General features: G+C 43.2%; 1 protein-coding gene across 1 annotated transcript in view; it reads right to left on the reverse strand.

The window, feature by feature from the left end:
• Positions 1–26,297, reverse strand: part of LOC126458546 (nucleolar protein 10) — a 99,985-nt gene that overhangs the window by 64,005 nt on the left and 9,683 nt on the right. Inside the window, exon 2 of the mRNA XM_050095662.1 lies at positions 10,765–10,810. Within this exon, the coding sequence (XP_049951619.1) occupies positions 10,765–10,810 (46 nt within the window). The remainder of the gene's footprint in view (positions 1–10,764; positions 10,811–26,297) is intronic.

Here is a 26,297-nt window from a genome sequence, read left to right on the forward strand (position 1 = left end):
CACCAGTGGCAACCCAAGGGAAAGCAACCAGATGAATGGCGCTGGGGTAGGTACAGGAAGAGTGGAAGGAGGTCACTACCACACAAGTCGTCCTGAGCTTTCCAGTGGATAGGCAGGCGGAAGCCAGGATTGCAAACCGAGAGATCAATGGCTGAGTATCTTCTACATGCCTCACTGGAATGAGTGGGGGCACCTGTATTGAGGAAGCAAAGGTCGAATTGTGTTAGTACAGCCTCGATGTCTTTACCAGGGCCAGTTATCTTGGTTCTACCCCAAGAAAGGTTACGGGTGCTAAAATTGCATAGAAGTAGAAAAGGTGGGGGGAGTTGGGAAATGAGTGCGGCACGTCAACATCTGGAGGAAGGTAGCTGTTACAGATGGTCATTTCCTGCGGTGTCCTCACCCTGACAGCCATGGCTTCTAAACGTGTTTGAAGGGGCACAGGTTCACTACAGACCAAAGTAAGAACATAGACGCAAACTCCACCCAACAGTCTGTCACAGTCAGGACAATTTTTGTAATACCCCCATTAGCCACAAAGGGCAGGGGTCTGCATTGTGGGAAAACAGGTTTCCTGAAGGGCAACACAAAAAGCAAGTGTATGGCTTAAAAGCTATCGTAACTCAGCCAGATGGGAGATAAAATCACCGCAATTCCCCTGGAAGATGATGCTTGCTATCTTCTGGGAAGGCATGAAGGGACCAAAAAGGAAGATTATACCTCAGGGTCACCTGCTGCCACCTGTAGAGTATTTGTATTCATTTCCAACACAGCTGAGGGGTTGTCGTAAGCCAAGTCGTTGGGGGATGCTAAAATTTCCACCTCGTTCTCAGATGCAGATCTGAAAGGGAGTGGTGCGGAGTGTCCTGTTTCTTAGCAAACTTCTTCTTCATCTGCTTGCTCTCTCACTTCTCTTTAGGCAGTGGCTGGGACAACTTTTCCGAAGTAGCTTTAAGGCATGGAGGAAGACGGTCCTTTGTGCAGCAACTTGTGGCTCCTTCAGCCATGGAGCATGTCCACTTCTGCATTGGTGGAAGGGAGAGTCCCAAGGGACCCTTTCCATACAAGAGGAGCCCGAGGAGGTTGTTGCGTCTCCAGTTGGGACAAGGGGACCAATGTCCCCTGTTTTGGGAGTGGGGGTGGGGGTAGGGTATTGCTCCTGCAGTAGGTGCTTTGGGAGCAATGGAAGAAGAGGGCCCAACCACCAAGATGGTAGATGCATTCGGGGGGCCCTGAAGGCCCACTGTATGACACAGAGATGTGGGACATACCATCACAAGTGAGGGTGACGTCAATGCAGCTACAGCATATGAAGAAGTCAAGTGAATGGAGTGCACCCTTTCATATTTCCGTTTAGCCTCAGGTCAGCCAGTCCAGGGTCTTGTACTCCATAATTTTCTGCTCCTTTTGGAGAACCGTGTGGTCCGGTGAGCAGGGGACTGGTGCTCGCCACAGTTGATAGACATGGGAGGAAGCGCACATGGAGAACTTGGATGCAGTGGACGTCCAGTCTCTACATGTGGCACGGGAATTGTGCCGGGAAGACATGTGACTGAATTTCCAGCACTTAAAGCACTGCACGGGGAGGGGAGGATGGTTTTATATCACACTGGTATACCATCACCTTAACCTTTTCAGGTAATGTATCACCCTCAAAGGTCAAGATGAAGGCACCGGTGGCAACCCCTATTATCTTGTGGACCCCGATAGATGCGCCAAGTGAGGTGAACACCACGTGATTCTAAACTGGTGCGCAGCTCATCGTCAGACTGCAGGAGAAGGTCACGATGGATAATAATCCCCTGGACCATGTTGAGGCTCTTATGGAGGTGAGAGAAATGGGAATATGGCCCAGCTTGTCACAGGTGATCTACGTCCAGGACTAGGCTAGGGATGCTGCCTGAATCAAGACTGACCCATTTCTCATTTTGGACAATGCTATCACTTCCCCAAACTTATCCTCCAGATATTCAACAAAAAATAGAGGCTTCATAGCTAGAAAGGAGCCCCCATCTGTTCTGCTGCAGACTAAATACCTTGGCGAATAAGGCTCTCTCTTTTCCTTAGTCTTATGTTCGTCCCATGGTGTAGCTATAGAGAGGAACAATTTAGGGTCACACCTATCAGCACTGTAATCTACCTTTCCCTTCTTAGAGGCTGCTGGCTCCATACGGTCACCAGCAGAGATGACTTGCTCTGCTTCATTGCGGTCATCTGCCCTGATGCCACCCACTCTGTTTAGGGGCTCTCCCCACAAGTGCCATCCAGCCACAGCAAAGGCCACCTGGCACAATGGCCATTGCCGAGAGTCAAGACACCCCAAGAAGACGGGCTTCTATTCCTTGGCTTATGTGGGTAGTTTTCAGCTCAGGCATCAGCAGTGTGATCCCTGTGTTGTCAGGGGGCTACCACCAAATAGGTACATCATGGCCCCGCCACAATGGACTGACTACCGTGCTGGATATTGGACATGGAGAAAACTAACATCCTCATGGGGGCAAAAGACGACAATGGACAACGGAAGAAGATGACGTACCTAGAAGGTATTCTTGCCCAAATAACTGAATTGCGGGTGGACTTGCAGAGCCATGACAACAAGAGGTACAGGAGATCTAATCAAATCACACTATGGATAACTGGTGCACCACGTAAGGCATCCTTTCCCAAATGACCCGCACTTCTATAGAATTTTGAAAGTGGGAAGTGAAACCCTAAAAGGAGATAAGAAATTATTGGGTTGAAAAGTGGAAGACTCCTTTTAGTCACCTCTTATTTATTTATTTATTTACACATCAAGTTCCATAGGAGCAATTGAGGAGCAAATATCCAAGATCATAGAACATGTCAGCATATGAAATTACAACATAAAAGTAATAACAGATAAAAATAAAATGTTTATGAACCCAAATAAAGTCAATCCATAAGTTTAAGTAAACGCAATCAACAGTACAACAAGAATCAGCTTAATTTTTCAAGGAACTCCTCAACAGAATAGGAGGAGTGACCCATGAGGAAACTCCTCAGTTTTGATTTGAAAGCACTTGGATTACTTCTAAGATTTTTGAAATCTAGCAGTAGCTTACTGATAATGGATGCAGCAGTATACTGCACACCTTTCTGTACAAGACTTAAGGAAGTCCGATTCAAATGCAGGTTTGATTTCTGCCGAGTTATTGTTAACAAGAAATGACAGTAAATAATATGTATATTGAGAGGCCAATGTCAAAATACCCCGAATCTTGAACAGGGGTTGATAAGAGGTTCATGAATTTACACCACTTATTGCCTGAACTGCCCCTTTCTGAGCCAAAAATATCCTTTTAGAATGGGAAGAGTTACCCCAAATATAATACCATGCGACATAAGCAAACGGAAATAAGCAAAGTAGGCTAATTTTTGTGACGAATGACCACTCACTTGAACATGGGCTTTCCAGGACAGTTTACTATCTATCTGAACACCTAGAAATTTGAACTGTTCAGTTTCACTAATCATATGCCCATTAAGTGAAATAAAAACTTAAGGTTTTGTTGAATTGTGTGTTAAAAACTTGAAAAACTGAGTCTTACTGTGATTAAGTGTTAGTTTATTTTCAACAAGCCATGAACTTAGGTCATGAACTGCACTATTTGAAACCAGGCCAATGTTGCACACAACATCCTTTACTACCAAGCTAGCGTCATCAGCAAACAGAAATATTTTAGAGTTACCTGTAATACTAGAGGGCATATCATTTATATAAATAAGGAACAGGAGCGGCCCCAACACTGATGCCTGGGGCACCCCCCACTTGACAGTACCCCACTCTGACCCCACATCACAGCCATTCTCAACATTGTGAATAATGACCTTTTGCTGTCTGTTGCTAAAGTAAGAGGTGAACCAATTGTGAGCTACTCCCCATATTCCGTAATGGTCCAACTTCTAGAACAATATTTTGTGATCAACACAATCAAAGGCCTTAGTTATATCACAAAAATATGCCTAGCATTCGAAACCTTTTGTTTAACCCATCCAGTACCCCATAGAGAAAAGTGACTATAGCATTATCAGTTGTTAAACGACTTCTAAACCCGAACTGTACATTTGATAGCAAATCGTGTGATATAAAATGATCAATTAACCTTACATACACAGCCTTTTCGATAACTTTTGCAAACACTGATGGCATAGAAATAGGTCTAAAATTATCTACATTACCCCTTTCTCCCTTTTTATAAAGCGGCTTTACTACTGAGTACTTCAATCGCTCAGGAAACTGACCATTCCTAAAGGAAAAATTACAAATATGGCTAAATACAGGGCTAACATGTGCAGCACAGTACTTTAATATTCTACTAGACACTCCATCATAGCCATGAGAGTCCTTAGTCTTCAGTGATTTGATTATTGTCTCAATCTCCCTCTTGTCTGTAACACAGAGGAGTATTTCAGACGTCAATCTCGGAAAGACATTTGCTAAGAAAGTTATATGATACCCTGTAGAACCTAAATTTTTATTTAATTCACCAGCAATGTTCAGAAAATGATTGTTAAATACTGTACATATATCTGATTTATCAGTAACAGAAATATTTTTACTATGAACTGACTTTATATCGTTGACCTGCTGCTGCTGACCAGACACTGCCTTCACAACTGACCATATGGTTTTAATTTTATCCTGTGAATTAGCTATTTTATTTGCATACCACTTACTCTTAGCCTTCCTAATGACATTTTTAAGTGCCTTACAACACTGTTTGTTTTGGGCTACTGTAGCTTGATTGTGACTACTTCTAACATTTTGATATAATTCCTGCTTAGTTCTACATGATATCCTTATGCCACTAGTCAGCCAGCCGGGCTGCCTATTACTGCTAGTACCCCGTTAAGAACGTTCTAATGGAAAGCAACTCTCAAAGAGCATGAGAAATGCGTTAAGGAAAGCATTATATTTATCATCTATGTTATCAGCACTATAAACATCCTGCCACTCGTGTTCCTTGACAAGGTTTAAAAAACTGTCTATTGGTGTTGGATTAAGTTTCTTACATAGCTTGTAATTATATATGATTTTTGTTTTGAGTACAAAAGCCTTTTAGTGTTAAAATTTGTGCATCATGGTCTGAAAGGCCATTCACCCTTTTACTAACAGAATGCTCATCTAGTAATGAAGAATGAACAAAAATATTATCTATGGCTGTGCTCCTATTCCCCTGCAATCTAGTTGGTAAAAACACAGTCTGCAACATATCATATGAATTTAGGAGATCTACTAACATCCTTTTTCTTGTACCATCATATACAAAATTTATATTGAAGTCACCACATATAAATAATTTCTGGTACTTCCTACAAAGTGAATCAAGAACCCTCTCTAGCTTGAGTAGAAATGCTCTGAAGTCAGAGCTAGGGGACCTATAAACAACAACAATTAGAAGTTTAGTTTCACTAAATTCAACTGCCCCTGCATTCAAAAATCTGTTCAGTACACCACCATGATACACCTATGGACTCAAAATGGAATACTGTTTTTTAAGTACATATCCACTCCCCCACCCTGCAAGGAGCTATTAAAAAAAAAAAATTAAAAAAAAATAAATAAAAAGCCAGGTAATCTGTACCTTGGCAAAGGAAGCCTCTGACTAGTCAAATTATTTAAGTGGTGCTTCGATAGGCCAAAAATTTCAGAGTCAACATCTATAAGCAGTTCACTAATGTAATCTATAATACCTCTTACATTTTGGTTAAATATGTTAATTCCTTCTCTACTTGGAAACATGACATCCTCTGAAGGTGAGCCCTTAGTTAGAGGGACTTCCTTTACGCAGGTCTACCTATCAGCTGACTTCAATCTAAAAAAGGGGCAGCTCTAACACCAACTACTACAGGAATTTTCCATGAGTGATCCCACCACCACCCACTACACTGTGACCTATAAGCTTTGCCAGCCTCCCCTTCCCATACCTATTGAAGTGTAGGCCATGCCTGGTGAAACCCGACCTACTGACAGACCCAACTGGCACCACTGAAATATGACCCATGTCCTCTGCCATCAGCACCTCCTCCAGCCCCATGTTAATGCATCTAACAGCTGCATTAAAATGAGGCTGATCATGATGCTGAAACAGTTGCACAAAATGCACATTAGTTCCTCCAGTTTGAGGAGCTATCTTTACCAGATCACCACCTACATAATATTCCCAGTCCCTATCAAGACTGTTCCCTGTTCCACCCATTATCACTTTCTGATCCTCCTCCGTAAAATTCCTACATAACTCCCCTATGCTGTCAGTCACTTGAGCCAATCCTGCACTAGGCTTCACAATGGTGGTGGCTGGGTACTCACTCCACAACACTTTCAGCAACTGCTGGCCCACACCTTTACCATGTGAACTACCTAGTAGCAGAAGCTGCTTCTTTCTGTTAGACTTTGCAACTGACCTAGGTCTCCTAAATGGTGAAGGCTGCTGCATGTTCCCTACATCTACAGCTACAAGAGGCTCCTCTTCACTCAACTCTGATAGTTGGTCAAATCTATTGCATATTCACAAAGTATAACTGTCTGAATACCTCCTCATCCCAGCTGCCTTCTTGCCAACTGCCAGTTCCCATTCCCCACTACCCTTCACCCTCCTCAACCTATCTAGTTCCTCCTTTGCACGCAGTAACTGCACCCGAAGGGCACAGATCTTACGCTCCTGCTACTCTATCAACTTATTTCTACTACAGATTCTACATTCCGAAGAGAGGATCTTGCTAGAATGCCCACTGCATTCCCCCCAATGAAAATATTTTGAACAAATCCCACACCGTAACCCACTACTCACAAACCTACAACAGAGCCTACACTGTTCACTCATGGTACAATTTTACAGTTACTGGAAAAAAAAAAAAAAAAAAAACTATGCGTCTATGTTACCTAAGTTCAATTACACCAGTAGAACTATTTATAAAACTAACAACACCAGTCTCGAAATTCTCTGTCTATTAAGAAAGCATCTACTTGTACTAATACTAGCACACCATAGCTAATACCAGTACCAAGAAAACTTCACAAAATTATTAGCTAAAACCAAAAATTCAAGTGGCCACTGGAACACTCAACGAAGTTAAAACACTGAATGAAAATTTTACTGAAATATTTCACTAGAAACAATAAGAAACTTCAGCTGAAAACCAAGGCACAAAATTTACTAAATGACTTCAATGCACAGGAAACTCTAAAAAACACAATGAGCAAACATTTCCAGGCAGGCAGGAATACTTTGAGCCTATTCTAACTACTGAACCCGCAGGCAGGATACTTCAGTACTGTCACAGGCTTATTTAATCCCATCACTTGCTGGATCACCAGTGACAGCAGTCACGTCAGATCAGATACCAGCTTTAGACTAAAGCCTAGATAAGGGTCAGGAGCAGTCGCGGCAGTTCTTATCTACTGCTCGTAGGTTGGCAACATGTCAGTTTCGCGTAGCCTGTGGGATGATTTTTTTGACATAAGCAATGAAAGCCAAGAAGAGAGGCCATGTATTTCTATCGCTGAAATTTAATCCATTGTTTTATTTGCTGTTTTTCAGTGTATTAGTGAGTTTTGGGAGTAACATTTTGTGATTATAACAGCAAATGCTATCGTCCATTGGTGCTTGTCTCTTGCATTAATTGCAGAGACACGAAAATGTATCAAATTTGGCGGTGAACTTACTACGCATTCAATCTGCGTGTGCAAACTGAGGAAGTTGATCAACATTCTTCAGCTAAATCATGGTGAACGTTAGTGGATCAATATTTACTCATAACAGTGTTGCCTGTACCCCTCCCACAATTTAAATAGACTACAATGATCCACTTACTCAGTGTGCTCGCACAGATCGACTGTGTCCGCTCACACAGATTGACTGTGTAGCAACACAGAGGAGAGAAATGTTTCACTGCTCTTTCCATTATGTCACGGGTTGTGATGCTGTCCTTGGCATGTTATACTAGCACAGTTTAAATAGCTGTGACTCAAAGAAGAAGCAATTAAATGTATAATATTCATTTACCGCAATGTTTCAACCTTTCTTCTGAATGTATTACTTCGAAACATGTCGTCTGCCTGCTGCTCTCTCACTGGCTGCATAACACAAACAGCTGACACATTGTCTTTTGTTTCCATCACACATCACGCAAGTGCTGACAACGTTCCTGCATGAAACACGTAAGTACACCACTGGCCCTATTCTGGACTTTTCCCCAGCTTTGCTGTAATTTCTGTACAGCATTTTATGTGGGTATGACCATCAACATGAATCAATGGCAGCTGTCATATGGTGACCATGAATGGAGCTGACCACCTAGTGGTGAAACAAGTTGATGGGACAACAAGGTCATTTTCAATGGCTGCTTCATTACCTGTGCCACCTGCATTCTTGCCCAAAATCAGCTTATCTAAATTATATAGAAAGCAGTTGTATTTACAACACATTCCTCTTTCCACAATCTCTGCGAGCCTCCTTCCTACACTCAAATCCACCCAGGACCTAGATCCTAACTACACCCATCCTGCACTCACCTTCTCTTCCCTGTAGTACCTCCTTCCTCTGCTTTGTCATGTCATCCTGCTTTGCACAAATTCACTGGTGCTGTTGCCCTTGTGGCATTCTTATCCTGTGCACATGCTGTACCATCCTCTTGCATTACTATTCTGTACACCTCCTGCATCTCTCATAACTAACTGCGACTATTTTCCAATCCTCTTTCCCACTCCCCATCTCCTTTTCTTCTCTCACTCACTTTACTCGACACAACCCCGCACCCCAGTCAAACTGCAGGACTGGTCTCCCAACACAGCTGGAACTGTTACACTTGTAGCCAAACAGGTGTGTGTGTGTGTGTGTGTGTGTGTGTGTGTGTGTGTGTGTGTGTGTGTGTGTGCAGGGGGTAATCACTTCAGCCCATAAAAAGTTATTGTCCAAAAGCTAGCAATGTTTTCAGTCTTGTCTATGTGCCTGCCAACAACTCTCTGACCATACTACTCAGTAAGTTGTTACCTTCATTCATAAATTATTTAGACTATTTGTAGAGGCACTGCGTCACAACTGTACAACTATCGTGTTGGCTGAATACATAATGCCATGACTGCAGTTCTTTAGGATTCCCAGAATGAAGACTGTGTTGTTCAGAAAAGCTGTAGCAGGCGGAGCGAATCCAAATGGCACGGGTTATGAAGCAGTCATTGAAATTAAGGATGTTGCGTTCAGCAGTGTGCTCCACTGTGTAGTCAATTCTGCTCTTGGCCAAAGCTTGGTGGTGGCTATTCATACAGGTGGGCAGCTGGTGTTCTTGCCCATATAAATGTTGTGCAGACATGGCAGCAAAGGTTATATATGACATGGCTGCATTCACTGGTGGCCCTACCACCGAATGGATATGATAACCCTGTAATGGGATTGGAGTAGGATGTGCTGGGTGGGTGAATCAGACATGTCTCATCTTGCACCCAGGTGACAAGGAGTGGGGAGTAGGCACGGCGTAGGAATGGACCAAGACATTGCATAGACTGGGTGGGTGGCAGAATGTCAATTTAGGAAGGATGGGAAAAGATTGTAGGTAGGATGGTTCACATTTCAGGGCACAGTCATGGCTAACTGAAGGCTCAAAGCCCTGATAAGGTGCAAAATTAAATTGTGAGGCTGGGATGATGCTGAGTGACAAGGGACTGCTCCTTTGTAGCTGGTTTTTGGGGGTGGTGGGAAGGTTAAGGGCACATGAGAATGTTGTGCAAAAAATCCGCCTGTGGACTATGTTTGGGAGATTGTGCCCGTCCACCGAGGTCTTAGTGAGACCTTCTGCATACTGGGCACGGAAAATTTGTCACTGTGGATGCGTCATCCCCAGGTTGTCTGAGTATATGGAAGTAATTTTTTGATGTGGAAGGAATGACAGCTGTCAAAATGCAGGTACTGTTGACGGTTAGTGGGCTTGATAAGGACAGAAATATGGATGGACCCATCAAAGACATAGTTTGGGTTTCTGGAAGGCTAGGAAGGTTTCCTCCAGATGGCCAATAAACAGATTGTCTTAGAAGGGTGACACGTGGTTGGCCATTGCCATACCGAGGATTGGTTCATATTTCTTCCAGTTGGAACATAGTAAATAGCTATAACTGGGTGCCCAGGATTGTTGGGTTTGTGGATTTTGGGAAGCATGAAGAAGGTTGGTGTGTGTGTGTGTGTGTGTGTGTGTGTGTGTGTGTGTGTGTGTAGGGGGGAGGGATGGTGGTGGGAGGGTCACTGGGATGAAGAGGGAGATGGAATCAGGAGAAAGATTCAGGTATGGGCCTAAGGGTTTGAGTGGGGATTGGCACTTACGCTGCATTTTGGGGATGGATCACTATGGCAGGGCTTGTAGGTGGAGTGGTCAGACAGTTGGCAGATGCCTCCTGTAAGATAAGTGCAGTGATTCATCACACAGTGGTAGAGCTTTTGCTTGCAGGAAGAATTATTAAATCATGATCTGCCTTGAGGTTGAAGATGGCTGTTCTGTGTCACGCCGAGAAGCTTTTGTTCTTGGGAAGGAATCCAAAGGAGGATGGTGAGGCCAAGTTGGAGTGTGGGACTGAAAGTGAGGTCTCTGGATAGGGTTGAAATTTCTGTAGGACTGACGTTTTTGGTGCATAAGTTGACAATATTTTGGTTTTGTTTAGGTTCTGGTTTGTCGAATGTTGGATGGAATTTCAGGAGATGTGACATAACCTAGAGCAAAAACTATATTCTTATAAAAGGACATTAGTAGACTTACCAACATGCTTCTTCTGAAGTGCTCTCCTTTTTCTCTCTGACAGCCACTGTAAGGGGAAAAAAATTGGAACTAGTAATATATGTGGCTTGCTTACTGTCTCTCTCTCTCTCTCTCTCTCTCTCTCTCTCTCTCTCTATCTATCTATCTCTCTCTCTCTCTCTCTCTCTCTCTCTCTCACACACACAAACACACACACACACACACACACACACACACACACAGACTGGTTCCGGCTGCAAGATCTCTTCATACACACCAAAAATGATTTCTGTGGTTTTTGTTACAGTATTAATTGCAATGATATGATACAATAAAACTGATTTGTAAAGTTAAGTAAATTCTTTCACAGTATATACATCGAGGTGACAAAAGTCATGTAATAGCAATATGCGCATATACAGATGGCAATTGTATTGCGTAAACATGGTATAAAAGGGCAGTGCATTGTTGGAGCTGTCATTTATACTCAGTGAAAAGGTTTCTGATGCGATTATGGCCACACAACAGGAATTAGCAGACTCTGAATGCAGACTTGTGGATGGAGCTAGACACATGGAACATTCTATTTCGGAAATCATTAGGGAATTTAACATTCCGAGATCAAAGTGTGCTGAGAATACAAATTTGAGGCACTACCTCTCACCACAGACCACGCAGTGACTTACGGCCTTCACTTAACAATCTATAGCAGCAGCATTTCCGTAGAGTTGTTACTGGTAATAGACAAGCAACCGTGTGAAATAACCACAGAAATCAATGTGAGACATACGACGAACATATCTGTTAGGACACTGTGGTGAAATTTGGTATTAATGGGCTATGGCAGTAGACAACTGACATGAGTGCCTTTGCTAACAGCATAACATCGCCAGCAACGTCTCTCTTGGGATCGTGACCATATTGGTTTGACCCTAGACAACTGCAAAACTGTGGCCTGGTCAGACAAGTCCTGATTTCAACTGGTACAAGCTGATGGTAGGGTTTAAGTGTGGCTCAGACCCTATGAAGTCAAGGACCCAAGTTGTCAACAAGGCACTGTGTTAGCTGGTGGTGGCTCCAGAATAGTATGGGCAGTGTTTACATGGAATGGACTGGCTCCTCTTTTCCAACTGAACCGATCATTGACCGGAAATAGTTGTGTTTGGCTACTTGGAGACCATTTGCAATCATTCATGGGCTTCCTGTTCACTAACAACGATGGAATTTTTATGAATGACAATGCGCGATGTCTCCGGGCCACAATTGTTCACTATTGGTTTGACAATTTGAGTGAATGATTTGGCCACCCAGATCGCCCGATATGAATCCCAATGAACATTTATGGGACATAACTGAAAGGCCAGTTTGTGCACAAAATCCTGCACCAGCAACACTTTCGCAATTACTGATGGCTGTAGAGGCAGCATGCCTCAATATTTCTGCAGAGGACTTACAACAAATTGTTGTGTCCATCCACTTTGAGTTTACGAGTTGCTGCACTACACCAAGCAAGTGGAGGTCCGACACAATATTAGGAGGTATGCCATGATTTTTACCACCTCAGTGCGTGTTGATTTGCTTTCACTGTTATTTTAAGGTTAAAACAAAATTATTTTATTTTTCTCGGCCTTTTAATTAATTCTAGGTTGCTACAATTTGTTTTATGAGCTTATTTCACTGATACAGAGGTTCAATTGAATACATAAAAATAAATAAGCTACTAATAAGAGAGACCCCAACTGAAAGTAACCACTACATTCCTTACGCTTTATATATGTTTTCCTATATTACTAAAAATTGCTGTTCTGTGTCCCTTAAGTTCTGCAGTCCACAAAAGGGAAACACAGCAACAGTGTTACAGCTGATATCAACTAGTGAGCAGTTTGTGATTGGTTGGCCTTCGGCTTTTCTTGCAAGAAATGACCTTGTATGATGTGGGGTATGAGACTTGTGGTTGGTGCAGTGACTGTGTTCCACACATCACTGGGTTGATGATCAATGATTCTTATTACTGGATGCTTCACTCCTCTCCTTGAGTGAAATAGAGCATATGCCATTGTACCTGTGGGCCACAGCCCATTGTTCAAATACAGCATTCAGAAGATGTCAATAAAGCCTAAAATCATTGCACAATATCAACACTGCAGACTGTAACAATCATAGCCAATACATATTCTCCAGATCAGTCTCAAAAAAGATAATCAAAGTAGTCCACATAAAAAGAGGCAAAAATCAACCTCAATGGACGATAGTTCTGAGGTGTTCAGGAATCGAAAGAGCATATTTAGACTGCAGATGTTGTTGCTGAAGAAAACTGATTAAGATGTGAAAGAACAGTAAAGGAGCCTCTGGAGCCTCTAGGCAGTTGCCTTCATACACTGATGAGCCAAGGTACTGGTACACCTGCCTAATACAGTGCAGGGTCCCCGCAAGCATGCAGATGTGCCGCAACATGACATGGAATGGACTCAACTAATGTCTGAAGTAGTGCTGGAGGGAACTGACACCATGAATCCTGCAGGGCTGTTCATAAATCCGTATGAGTACGAGGGGACGGAGATCTCTTCTGAACAGCACACTGCAAGGCATCCCAGAATAATGTTCATGTCTGGGGAGTTTGGTGGCCACCGGAAGTGTTTAAACTCAGAAGAGTGTTCTTCGAGTCACTCTGTAACAATTTTGGATGTATGGGGTATCACATTGTCCTGCTGAAATTGTTCAACTCTGTTGGAATGCACAATGGACATGGACAGGATGCTTAAGTATGTGTCGCCTGTCAGATTTGTATCTAGACGTATCAGAGGTCCCGTATCACTTCAACTGCACACACCCCACACCATTACAGTGTCTCCACCAGCTTGAACAGTCTTCTGCTGACATGAAGGGTCCATGGATTCATGAGGTGTTTTCATATCCCTACACATCCATCCTCTCGATACAATTTTTAACGAGACTTGTCTGACCGGGCAACATGTCTACAGTCATCAACAGTTCAATGTCGGTGTTCAGAGGACCAGGCGAGGCATAAAGTTTTATATTGTGCAGTTATCAAGAGTACAAGAGTTGCCCTTCAGCTCCGAAAGCCCTTACTGATGTTTCATTGAATGGTTCGCACGCTGACCCTTGTTGATGGCTCAGCACTGAAATCTGCAGCAATATGTGGAAGGGTTGCACTTCTGTCATGCTGAGCAAATCTTTTCACTCATCATGCGTCCCATTCTTAAAGGGTCTTTCTCCGGCTGCAGCGGTGTCTGAGATTTGATGTTTTATCAGATTCCTAATATTCATCGTACACTCGTGAAAGGATCATACGGGAAAATCCATTTCATCACTACCTCGGAGATGCTGTGCCCCATCACTCGTGCACTGACAGTAACACTACATTCAAACTCACTTAAATCTTGATAACCTGCCATTGTAGCAGCAGTAACAAATCTAACAACTGCACCAGACACTTGCTGTATTATATAGGCATTGCCGACCGCAGTGCCATATTCTGCCTGTTTACATATCTCTGTATTTGAATACGCGTCCCTATACTAGTTTCTTTGGCACTTCAGAGTAAATTCCCAACACAAATAAGATGGAGTATTAGAAAAAAAGGTTTTATATGCCATATAAGGATTCCTTTCAATGGCACAACACGTGTGGCACGCACTTTATAAAAACTAAATAATCACCGGCTGTCCTTTCTCTGTGATATTTAGTAACATACAGAGTTACGTGTCTAACAATGGAGATTCCAAGATGTAATAAGAACAATATGGAGAGGATACATTGCTACTCATCTCACAGAGGAGTTGAGTCGCAGGCAGGCACAATGAAAAATACTGCTGACATAGTCCGTATCAATTCAGGCAGGCTAGGAAAAAAAATCTTACCTTCATAGTCTCAGATGTTATTGAATTTAGCTTATGTTAAAATGAAGGACTAAGCAAGGAACATGTATTATTTTTGTTTTCTCCAAAAAAATTTCTGCTCTGAGATACAGCCCTCCAAAGCTGACACTGCACATACCATTTTGAAGATGCGGATTTTTGGAAAAATTTTTAAAACGCTGTATCTCTGGAACAGTTGTAGATATTTTGTTAGAGTTTTTTTAATTTAAAGATAATTGCTTTATGATTACAAGGAAATCCTCCATTTGGACTTACCTGTCAAAGTTCTTTTACTATAGCCTTTTGAATTTTTTTCCAAAAATGCCAATCTATAGCACTCTTCTTCTTTTTTTGCCCCCCCCCCCCTGCTGCCGATTAGTACCACACAGATCTACAGTCCATGAAAAGGAGAGCTTCCACTTGTAGGTTGAATGGGTTTTATAAACAATTGAAATTTTTGCCATACATAAAACATGTTTTATTACCGCATTAGCACATAAGAGGCTCATAAAAATCAAAACCTAGCCTTATTTAACATAATTTTAGATTTGAAAGATGAGTAAGAAACACATTTTTCCTGCATTTTAAATAGTTCCAAAATTTATGTGAAAGGTGTGCTCTGTTTTGTACTGAAATTAGTCAGTGTCAAAGAACTAAAAATGTGTTCCATTGCTTCAGTAGCCTATCTTCCTTTGATACAGTGAGATGCCTTCCTGTTGAACCAATAGGAACGTGAGCACTTACAATCTTCAAAACATTGTGAACAGGAAGTGAGCACTGATGGCGTTGTTGCTATCCTTCAGCTGGAAGCCTATATCCAGCATAAAATTCACTACATTTTCATTTAACTCATAACTGGTGTCTATAATCTCTGCAATCCACCAGCCACAGTCATACCCACACACACCACAAACATCGCCCTTCTCAGGTTGTGAATCTGAATATTATCCTGCTGTTTCTGAGGCGTTGGCCAAATGAACAAAATTTCTTCTTTCTTGTTCTTTAAAGTGTGTGCAATATGAGGTCGCCCATCACTTTGAGTCCAAAAATGTGTCTTCTGAATTTCTTTCACAGTAGTAGTTTGTTTGGACCATTCTTCTTTTCTCTGCTCATGGAATTGTTCAATTTCCTCTTTGGACAAAAGAATGAGGGCTGTTGATGTGTAAGATTTCACGACTCTCATAAAATCCTCAGCATTCTGAATCACAGCTGTATTTGGTCTGGAAAGATTATGTTTTGTAGCATGGTGCTTTAGCAGACCTCTGGCACCATCACAAGGCCCCTTCCCGTGACCAGTAGCACTGTAAACCCAGTCAGCTGGCACAAACGACCTACTGAATTCAAACAGCTGGTAGCGATTTTTAAAATGACTAGGAGCATGATCAGAAATAATGACCTTCTCTGCCCCTGTTTGCAGTTGAAGAATTTTGCGCACTGCTCGCAAAGCACGTGCTGAGTCATGTGCTGTGTCCCCACTTATAACTCCAACACTTGTAGTCTTGTTTAGAAAATACGTCACTCCTGTAAAAATTGAAACCTGGTCATTACTCCAATGATACCCTTGTACTAACTGTGGGAAATTACAGACCAGTTCTCAGCAAAATCACAATGAAGCACTAAACATAGTTCTTCAGCCTGTACACACCCTTTCACTTCTGCAATGTGTTGCAATTTCTTCAGATGCTGGTGTGTTACTGCTTTCACTGACCATTTACCAAGTTCATCAATGAAACTGTCAAAGGCAACAGTTTTCTTAATTAGTTTATTTTCCTCCCATGTTGCATATGTAATTTCTGCAGAGTTATCTGCTGTGTTTTCCATGCCAAGTGTCTGTAAAGACAGTCCTCCCTTTCCAGCGCAGTCACCACATTCTTGAAACCAACAAGTCTCTCACTTTATGTTACAGACTACTAATGGCTTCACAGGCCCAACCAAGGTGTCATATGTCACATGCTCCAGTAAGTTCCTCAAAGTTACCAAACAAAGTTCAAAATTCACGCAGTACACACAAAAACAGACATCTCTACGTGGGTGTGGAACTACCCACTTAGGTCGCAGTGCATAAAATTTTCATCTTCCAAGATGTGAAGTGGTATAGTTGCTCTTATAAATTGCGAAAGTTTCTTTAATACTGCAACTCATGTACCTCTTCACTTTCACAACTTTTTGACCTTCAACTGTTACAGTTATAGTGTCTTTTTTGTTGGCACTCTGGCGAGAACGGTACAGTTATCTTCCAGATAAAATGACTGCACTATTTGAACTTGAGCTGCTTCTACAGGATGACCATAATAGGGATCTAGTTTTCCAAAGACTCCTTTTACAGGCCTCACATTTCTTGATTTGCGTACCATGTACTTTGATACTGCTGTAACGTGGTTCAAAATTGCTTTCTTTGAAAATGTCTCTGGAATAATAGTTAAACCTTGTACCTTTTCACTGTGGGGTGCACAATATTCAACAGCTGAATTGGTATTTGTGAAAAATTCCTGGCAAGAGGTGTAGAAGTGCTTTGGCTCATTTTTTTCTGAAGATGGAATTTCTACTTTGAAGGGTGTGGTCAGTTTTGCTGTAGTGTATTCATCCATAGCTTTAGAAATTTCTCTTCACTTCCTTGATTCATAGAGCTTATGACTCAACTTCACTGACCACAGTTTCTTAACAGGACTAACACCTATCTCTGCAGCTGACTGATTCTGGGTATTTAATTCTTCCTCCAATGATGAAAAATCTGCATCATCTGCACCATGGGAGGCTTCACCTTGTTCAGATATTATCATTGTTGTTATTCTGCCAAAACATTTAGAGCACAAAAAGTCCTCCCTGGAAACATCTTCACTTCGAAACAGTCTTCAAATGAGAACACTTATTCCCAACCTCAACAAAGTCTGTTTTTTTGTTTGCCTTATATATCACCCTTTTATGGATATGCAGTCAACACACTTCACTCTCCTGTGGCCCCAGTCAGAAGATATTTCAAACAGTCCTTTTCACAAAACACACTGCAACTGTGTCAACTGGCAAATTCCTCACACCAACACAGAACTCACTGGATGGTCTCAGATTTCTTAGAAGCCCCTTAAGTAAACAAATTAACACAACAACTACAATACAGAAACCTGCAGCGAACAATCACGACAAAGAAACTGACAAAAAACTGTAACAAAGTGTAAGAAATATCTGAAAAAATGAAAGTGAAAAGAAATAACCGCCACAAAGAAAGTGATAAGAAATAACTGCAACAAAGACAATAGAAATAAACATTGTAACAAACAAATTAGTAATAAACAATTACAGTGTAGACATACGTTAACGCCGAAAAAAACCTGTCCAGCTTAAAAGTGGAAGCTCTTTTACAGCGAATATAGTACTAGGCTACATGGTACTAATCAACAGAAAAAAATATAACTTTTCTAGATTGTCATTTTTGGGGGAAAAAATCTGTAAATTATAAATAAATTCAAAAGGCATCAGTAAAAGAACTTTGACAGATATGTCCAAATGGAGGATACCAGTGTAATCATAAAGCAATTATCTTTCAAATAAAAAAACTCTAACAAAATATCTAGAACTGTTACAGAGATACAGTGTTTTAAAATTTTTTCCGAAATCTGCATCTTCATAATGGTGTTTGCAGTGTCATCTTTGGAGGCCTATATCTCGGGGTAGGAATTTTTTGGAGAAAACAAAAAAATACGTTTTCTTATTTACTCCTGAATTTTAACATATATCCTAAATTCAATAACGGATTATGCCTGTTAAAATATTATGCTTCCAGACAAAGTCCTTCTTCTGAAGTCCGGCCCCAACATCCAGAAACAGTGCTCATACGTGTGAGAGACATGCTTGTGAAAAAGCCTGTATTTTTTTTTCCTTCTACTTTGGAAGAAGGACTTTGTCTGAAAGCTTAATATTGTAGCAGTCTTTTTCATTGTACCTGTCTGCGATTCAGGTAATTGGAAGCATGTAATTCCACATGTCTGCTTTGGACTGTGATGTAATGGTGTTGTGGTGAGTGATGTCACTGAGGCACGGTGTTGGTTCATGTTTGTAGATATCGTGTTGCAGTCGTGCTCTGGTAGTCGATGTTGTCCTGTGAAGTTGTTTGTGTAATGTAGGGTCTTAGGTTCATTTGAGTCTTGGTAGTCAGAGGGTTAATGTGGATTTGACAGTATGTGCTATCTTTCCAGCTTGCTATTATGATTTATTGTTGTTTTTTTGTGTTTGGCATTTTTGTTAGGTACGGTTTGTTTTGTGTCTCCAGAATGAGATTTCCACTCTGCAGTGGAGTGTGCACTGATATGAAACTTCCTGGCAGATTAAAACTGTGTGCCGGACCGACACTCAACCTTGGGACCTTTGCCTTTCGCGGGCATGTGCTCTACCATCTCAGCTACCCAAGCTCAACTCATGACCCATCCTCACAGGTTCAATTCTGCCAGTACCTTGTCTCCTACCTTCCAGACTTCACTGAAGCTCTTCTGCGAACCTTGCAGAACTAGCACTCCTGGAAGAAAGGATATTGCGGAGAAATGGCTTAGTCACAGCCTGGGGGATGTTTCCACAATGAGATTTTCACTCTGCAGTGGAGTGTGCACTGATTTGAAACTTCCTGGCAGATTAAAACTGTGTGCCGAACCGAGACTTGAGCTCGGGACTTTTGCCTTTCGTGGGCATGTGCTCTACCATCTGAGCTACCCAAGTATAACTCACGACCTGTCCTCACAGCTTTGGAAGGTAGGAGACGAGGTACTGGCAGAATTGAAGCTGTGAGGACAGGTCGTGAGTTGTGCTTGGGTAGCTCAGATGGTAGAGCACATGCCCGCGAAAGGCAAAGGTCCCAAGTTTGAGTCTCAGTCCGGCACACAGTTTTAATCTGCCAGGAAGTTTCAGTTTTGTGTCTGTTGTGTGGAATGAATTTTAATATTTTTTGTGTTTTTTTGCTAGGGATGGATATGACTGATATATTTACAAATTATACTTTAAGTGCACCTTTGAGCGAAGACATGTTGTTGACCACCAAGTTTTTTAAGCTTTTTGGGTTGATAGCGGAGTGTGTTAGGTGTCTAGCTTGTGGGCAGTGTATGAAGTTGATCATAGTATAGTACATTGGATGAATTACCTATATAAGTAGAGGTGTTATCACAATAACATCTGGTGAACAATTTGGCATGGTAGTTGATGCAAGAAATCTACGTTGACCACAAGGGAGAATCTACATTGACCATGAGGGAGATTTTGTTGTGTACTTACTATTTTTGTTACAGGTCTTCTTTAAGTTTTTGTGTGATGGATTGGAGTGAGTGTGAAAACTATGTTAAATCAATGTTCTTTTTGTAGTGAGGTGTGTTCGGGGGTGAACATTAAATATGTTATAAGGAGGGGGGAAGAGGTGCTCTTCCAACCTGCAATCCCATTTAGGTGAGTACTGCTGATGGTTGGTTGGTTGGCTTAAAAGAGGGGGAAGGAGAGCAAACTATGAGGTTATCGGTCCCTTGTTCCTAATGAAACAATGCCACAAGAGTGAGAATAAAACAAAGGAGACATATAACACAAAACGGAAAGAAACGAAAGACCACTAGAATGAAGGAAAGGCAACGAACACTAAAAGGAACAAAAAGAGGACAAGAAAATAACAGAGAGATGCAATAAACTGTTAGAAGAGAGTAAAATAAGGAAGCAGATTACAGTGGCTGGCCAACCACAAAAATAAAAAGGAAAAGCTAGCCACCCTGCAACACATTAAAACCTCCACATTAAAAGCACTAGGGTGGGGGACACAGAAGGTCAAAGGACATGCGCTAAAACTCAGATCGAACGATAAAACCCACCCTCATGGATGAAATGTAAAACCAAATCAGCCGATGAGGCGTCGTCTGCTAAAATCAATGATAACGAGTCTGGCAACAGAAGATGAAGTCGCAGGGCAGCCAAAGGACAGAGCAGAAGAATATGGGCCACTGTCAACCTGGCGCCGCACCGACACTGAGGTGTGTCTTCACGGCGCAGGGGGTAGCCGTGGGTCGCCCAGGCATGGCCAATGCAGAGCCAGCAGAGAACCACAGTGTCCCTGCGAGAGGCCCTCATTGAGGACTTCCATACATTTGTGGTCCCCTTAATGGCTCTTAGTTTGTTGTGCGTACTGATATTTTGCCATTCCGTCTCCCAAAGCTGAAAAACCTTGCGGCGTAATAACGAACGCAGGTCAGTTGCAGGGATGACCAACTCCAGAAGTGGTTTCCATGTAGCCTCTTTGGCCAGCCTGTCAGCAAGTTCATTTCCTGGGATTCCGGCGTGACCAGGGGTCTGGACGAACACCACTGAACGGCTGGACCATTCCAGGGCAGAGATGGACTCCTGGATGGACACTACCAAAGGATGAAGACGGTAGCATTGGTTGATAGTTTTCAGGCTGCTCAAGGAGTCAGTACATAAAAGAAAAGACTCCCCAGGGCATGAATGGAGATACTGAACTGCACGAGAAATGGCCACCAGCTCTGCAGTGAACACACTGCAGCCATTGGGTAAGGGATGCTGCTCAATATGGCCACTGTGAACGTATGCAAAGCCTACACGCCCATCAGCCATTGACCCGTCAGTGTTAACCACTACAGAGCCCCGAAACACGTCAAGAATCAAGAGGAAGTGACAGCAGAGAGCTGCAGGGTTAACGGAGTCCTTAAGGCCACGAGACAGCTCCAGACAAAGTAGTGGCCGAGGCGTACACCATGGAGTCGTATGTGAACGGACTGCAAGCAGAGGTGGTAAAGGGAAGGGCTCCAGTTTGCAGAGAAGGGACCATACGCGAAACGCAGTTGTTAGCCCCGTCCAGGGTCACCGATGTGGGAGATGGACTGCCGCGAGTGGGAAAAGGAGATGGTAATTCAGATGCTCAGGAGAACTATGAATGTGTGCTGCGTAACTGGAGAGCAGTTGTGCACGTCTGATATGCAATGGAGGGACCCCAGCCTCCACCAGTACGCTGGTCACCAGACTTGTCCTAAAAGCTCCTGTCGCTAGCCGAACCCCCGCAGTGGTGCACAGGGTCAAGTAAATGCAACACCGAGGGTGCTGCCGAACCATAAACCACACTCCCATAGTCAATTCGGAATTGGACAAGGGCTCTGTAGAGCCGCAGCATCATAGAGCGATCTGCACCCCAACTGGTGTTGCTCAGGCGGACGGCACTGAGGTGCTGCCAGCACTTCTGCTTAAGCTGACGAAGATGAGGAAGCCAAGTCAATCGAGTGTCAAAAACGAAGTCTTAAGAATTGAAGTCTCCACTACAGTGAGTGGATCGTCATGAAGGTAAAGTTCTGGGTCCGGATGAATGGTACGACGCTGACTGAAGTGTATGACACACGACTTTGCTGCTGAAAACTGGAGGCTGTGGGCTAGAGCCCACGACTGCTCCCTGTAGGCAATGCTCAGCAACACCAGTACTGGACCAGCAGTATGAAATGCAGAAGTCATCTGCATAAATAGAAGGTAAACAAGACGGAGGGCCCGACAGCTGCTGCTAGACTGTTAATGGCCACTAAAAATAGAGACACACTCAATACAGAGCCCCGCGGGACTCCATTCTCCTGAATATGGATGGAATTATGGGAGGCACCAACTTGGGACACGGAAAGTACGGAGCGACAGGAAGTTTTGGATAAAAATCGGGAGCGGGCTCTAGAGACCCCACTCATACATTGTGGCAAGGTTATGATGTCGCCAGGTCATGTCATATGCTTTATGCAAGTCAAAAAAGACGGCAACCAGGTGTTGGGGCGTCTGGAAAAGGCTGTTCGGATGGCAGACCCGAGGGACACAAGATTATCAGTGGTAGAGTGACCCTGGCAGAAGCCACTCTGACATGGAGCCAGTAGGCCACGTGACTCCAGGACCCAACCCAACCGCCGACATACCATACATTCCAGCAGCCTACAAAGAATGTTGGTGAGGCTGATGGGCTGATAGCTATCCACATCAAGCGGATTCTTACCAGGTTTGAGCACCGGAATGATGATCCTCTCCCGCCATTGCGATGGAAAGGTGCAATTGCACCAGATCCGGTTGAAGAAGATGGGGAGATGTCACTTGTAGTCAGATGAGAGATGTTTAATCATCTGGCTGTGGATCCGAACAGGCCCAGGAGCTGTATCGGTGCAATGTGCAAGGGCACTGAGGAGCTCCCACTCTGTAAATGGGGCGTTATTGGATTCACTGTGGCGTGTAGTGAATGAGAGGACGTTCCCTTCCAGCCGCCGTTTGAGAGTGCGAAGGGCTGGGGAGTAATTCTCTGACGCAGAGGCTCAAGCAAAGTGCCTGGCAATCGCGGTTGTGTTGGTAGATAACACGCCATTTATGGTAACACCGGGAACACCTGTTGGGGTCTGGTACCCGAAAACACGTTTGATGTTTGCCCAGACTCGGGAAGGTCATGTATGGGACCCAATGGTCGAGATGTATCTCTCCCAACACTCCTACTTCCGTCGTCTGATAAGTTGGCAAATGCGGGCATGGAGCCATTTAAAGGCTATGAGGTGCTCCACGGAAGGGTGCCACTTATGCCACTGTAGAGCTCGCCAACGCTCCTTAATTGCTTCAGTGACTCCTGGCGACCACCAACGGACTACCTTACGCCGGGGGCACCCTAAAGAGTGAGGGATCGCATTTCTGCCTGTAACGGAACTGAAATGATGGTAGGCTGCCAGTAATTTGGAGACCGCGCGTCGGAAATGGGCACGCTGGCGTGAGACTGCCAGGGAGCGCACCCTGATGCCATCTATTGTTGAAACCGGAAATTAGCGCGAAGCTGACACCAGCGGGAACTAGCGGAAAGGCATCACCGCGCTATCTGTCAGACAATGCACTAAGCTCTCGGACTCAAATGTATTCTTTTTCTTGTTAATTATAAGTTATTACTGTATAATTTAATGTTGTTAAGTGCTAGTAGTAAATCATTATGGCTAGTATGAACTCCAGGGTAATAAATATAAAATTTCTTAAACACTAAAGGATTTCGATAAAAATGTGGTAGGGGAAGGCCCCCACTCTTGGTGATACGAGCGTCGCTAGTGGTAGCTGGAGACACAGGGACTGAACAATAGAATGGCCTGGGGAGTGTTGACGTGATCGGACACGTGTAACTGTGCTCACGCAAAAGTGATTGTGAAATGGCGAAGAGGCGAATATTGTCGCCGTTTGTGGAGTAAAACGCGACGAATGGTTATCAAAGTCGTCTCTATGCCACTGGGGCTGATTGTAAGAGTTCCTGCGAACATGCAGTAGCTTATATGAGTGTTACGGCTCGTGGTTCCAACTGCCATTAAGGGCATGAGGCGTGAAGAGTTGCGTTATCCACGTACATCTCACCCCCAGCACCGGCACATCTACCCAAGGCAAAACTGCTTGTAATTGTTAATTCAAACTTTATAGAAATGTAAAAGGAGAATACCAGTTTTTCTTTTTCTGCAAGTACAGAGGACAGAATACAGTTATGAGTAAAATTACGATGCATGTTGTTCATTGTAAAGTGTAGTAACCTCAAACACAGTATAGTGAAATTAGACTGAGGCCAACATCGCCTCTTTCATTTACAATTCCTTTTGTTGTAGAATACTTTAGCGTACAAGAGTGTTGAAAAGAGCAATGGTCACACCAGAATGAGACGCCATTTTATAGTTAACTTAAATTTTTCTGAGTAACTTTTTAAGTAACATCACTTAAGTAATTCTATATCAATTGTTCAAAGAGTAATATCCAAAATCATTACATAAAGTTGAAGGATAGAATTTTGTTAACCCAAGTTGCATAAATAGCCTTGGTAGTAATTACCAAGTCAACACACAGAAATTGGAAGAGTATTTGCTTTGTTGAATCACCATGAATGATCAGTAATAGTAATATTCAAAATTAAGTTTAAATTCAACTCAAGCCATTTCACTTTGAAACGAGCCAAAAATTTATTTATTCTTTTGCTCCTTCAGAGCTGGTGACCGTAGTTATAAGTATTGTCAGGAGGATTCGACGTTAAGTCTGCTGCTCTCATCGTGCTGCTAGCAGTGATGATTGGATACATTAGCTCACTACCAAGTTAAGTGGGTCAGGTAGGCAGTGTTACCATGTGAACTGTAGGGCACTGTAGGCCGTGGATCGAACCCGTTCAATCATCACAACTCTTTGGGAAATAGCCCGGTTAGGAGTGTGCTTTAATCATTAGGTAAATACTGGCGAGTAATGGTCAAAATGTATACGCAAGTGAATTTAATAGCTTAGCAAGGTCCAAGTAGCACATAGTTAATGTTGTGCAATGGCGAGGGTAGGAGCGGAGTAAAAGTGAATTGAGCGTGTGGCAGCTGTGCTGTATTCAAATATTAACAACTTGAATTCACTACTACCTCTTACCATTAGGACTGAGCTATTTACTGTTAAAATACATAGCAGTAAGCGCAAAGGCGTGACAGCTACAAGTCCGTATTGGTGATATACATATGGAATTACGAAGCAGGTCATTCTGTCAGGGGAGGGGGGGTTAAAACAACCGAGTCAGTTGAGAACATACCCAATTTACTGACGGAAGGATTCGGCGGTTCGGTCGTATGCCGCAGAAACAATTGTTGTAGTCACCTGCTCAACCATCACATCGATGTTACCATGTGTGGGAGATTCAACGGTGACAGCATAGGTGAAAGTTTCCCAGTTTGCCAAGTTTAGAGCCCATCTACGCAGGCGCCTGCGGGCCTGACGCTGGGGCAGTGACAACAAGATGGGGGAGTGGTCACTACCACACAGGATGTCATGTGCTCTCCAGTGTATAGATGGGAGAAGCCCTGGGCTGCAAGTTGATAAATCAATGGCCGAGTAACTACCATGAGCCACACTGAAATGTGTGGGGGGCCCCAGTATTTAAGAGGCAGAGGTCAAACTTAGACAGTGAAGTTTTGATATTTCTGCCTCGGCCAGTAAGCACAGTGCCACCCCACAAGGGGTTATGGGTGTTAAAATCTCCCAAAATAAGGAAATGTTTAGGGAGTTGATCAATCAGTGCAGCTAATACATTCAGCAGTACTGTACCATCTGGAAGAAGATATACATTGTAGACACTTATTTCCTGCGGCGTCCTTATTCTGACAGCCACAGCTTCAAGAGGAGTTTGAAGGGGAACAGTTTCACTACAGACTGAGTTTAAGACATAAACGCAAACTCCACTTCACACTCAATTATAGTCGCTACGGTTCCTGTAATATCCCTTATAGCCACAGAGGGCGGGGATCCGCATTGCCGGGAATCAGATTTCCTGGAGAGCAATGCAGATAGCTGGTGTCAAGCTTAATAGTGCCGTAGCTCAGCCAAGCGGTGGAAAAACCGCCACAATTCCACTGGAGGATGTTGTCATTGTGAGACGGTGAATGCATGGAACATTCAACGAGGTAGTTTATGCATCAGTCACCTGCTGTCACCGACTTATTGCCTGAGCAGTCTATATCCATTGTGTCTGAGGGTCTGGCGAGATCTAGGTCCTCAGCGGGCACCAAAATCTCCACCCCATCCTCAGACACAGAACTTGTAGGTAGCAGTGGTGTGGGTGCCACCACAACTTCCTTAGGCTCTCTCTCTCTCTCTCTCTCTCTCTCTCTCTCTCGCTGCTCCTAGGGTTTCCCTGGCTGGGAGGACTTCACTGGGTCT

The sequence above is a fragment of the Schistocerca serialis genome, chromosome 2 (genome assembly GCF_023864345.2).
Source record: "Schistocerca serialis cubense isolate TAMUIC-IGC-003099 chromosome 2, iqSchSeri2.2, whole genome shotgun sequence".
In the NCBI taxonomy this organism is placed as follows: Eukaryota; Metazoa; Arthropoda; class Insecta; order Orthoptera; family Acrididae; genus Schistocerca; species Schistocerca serialis.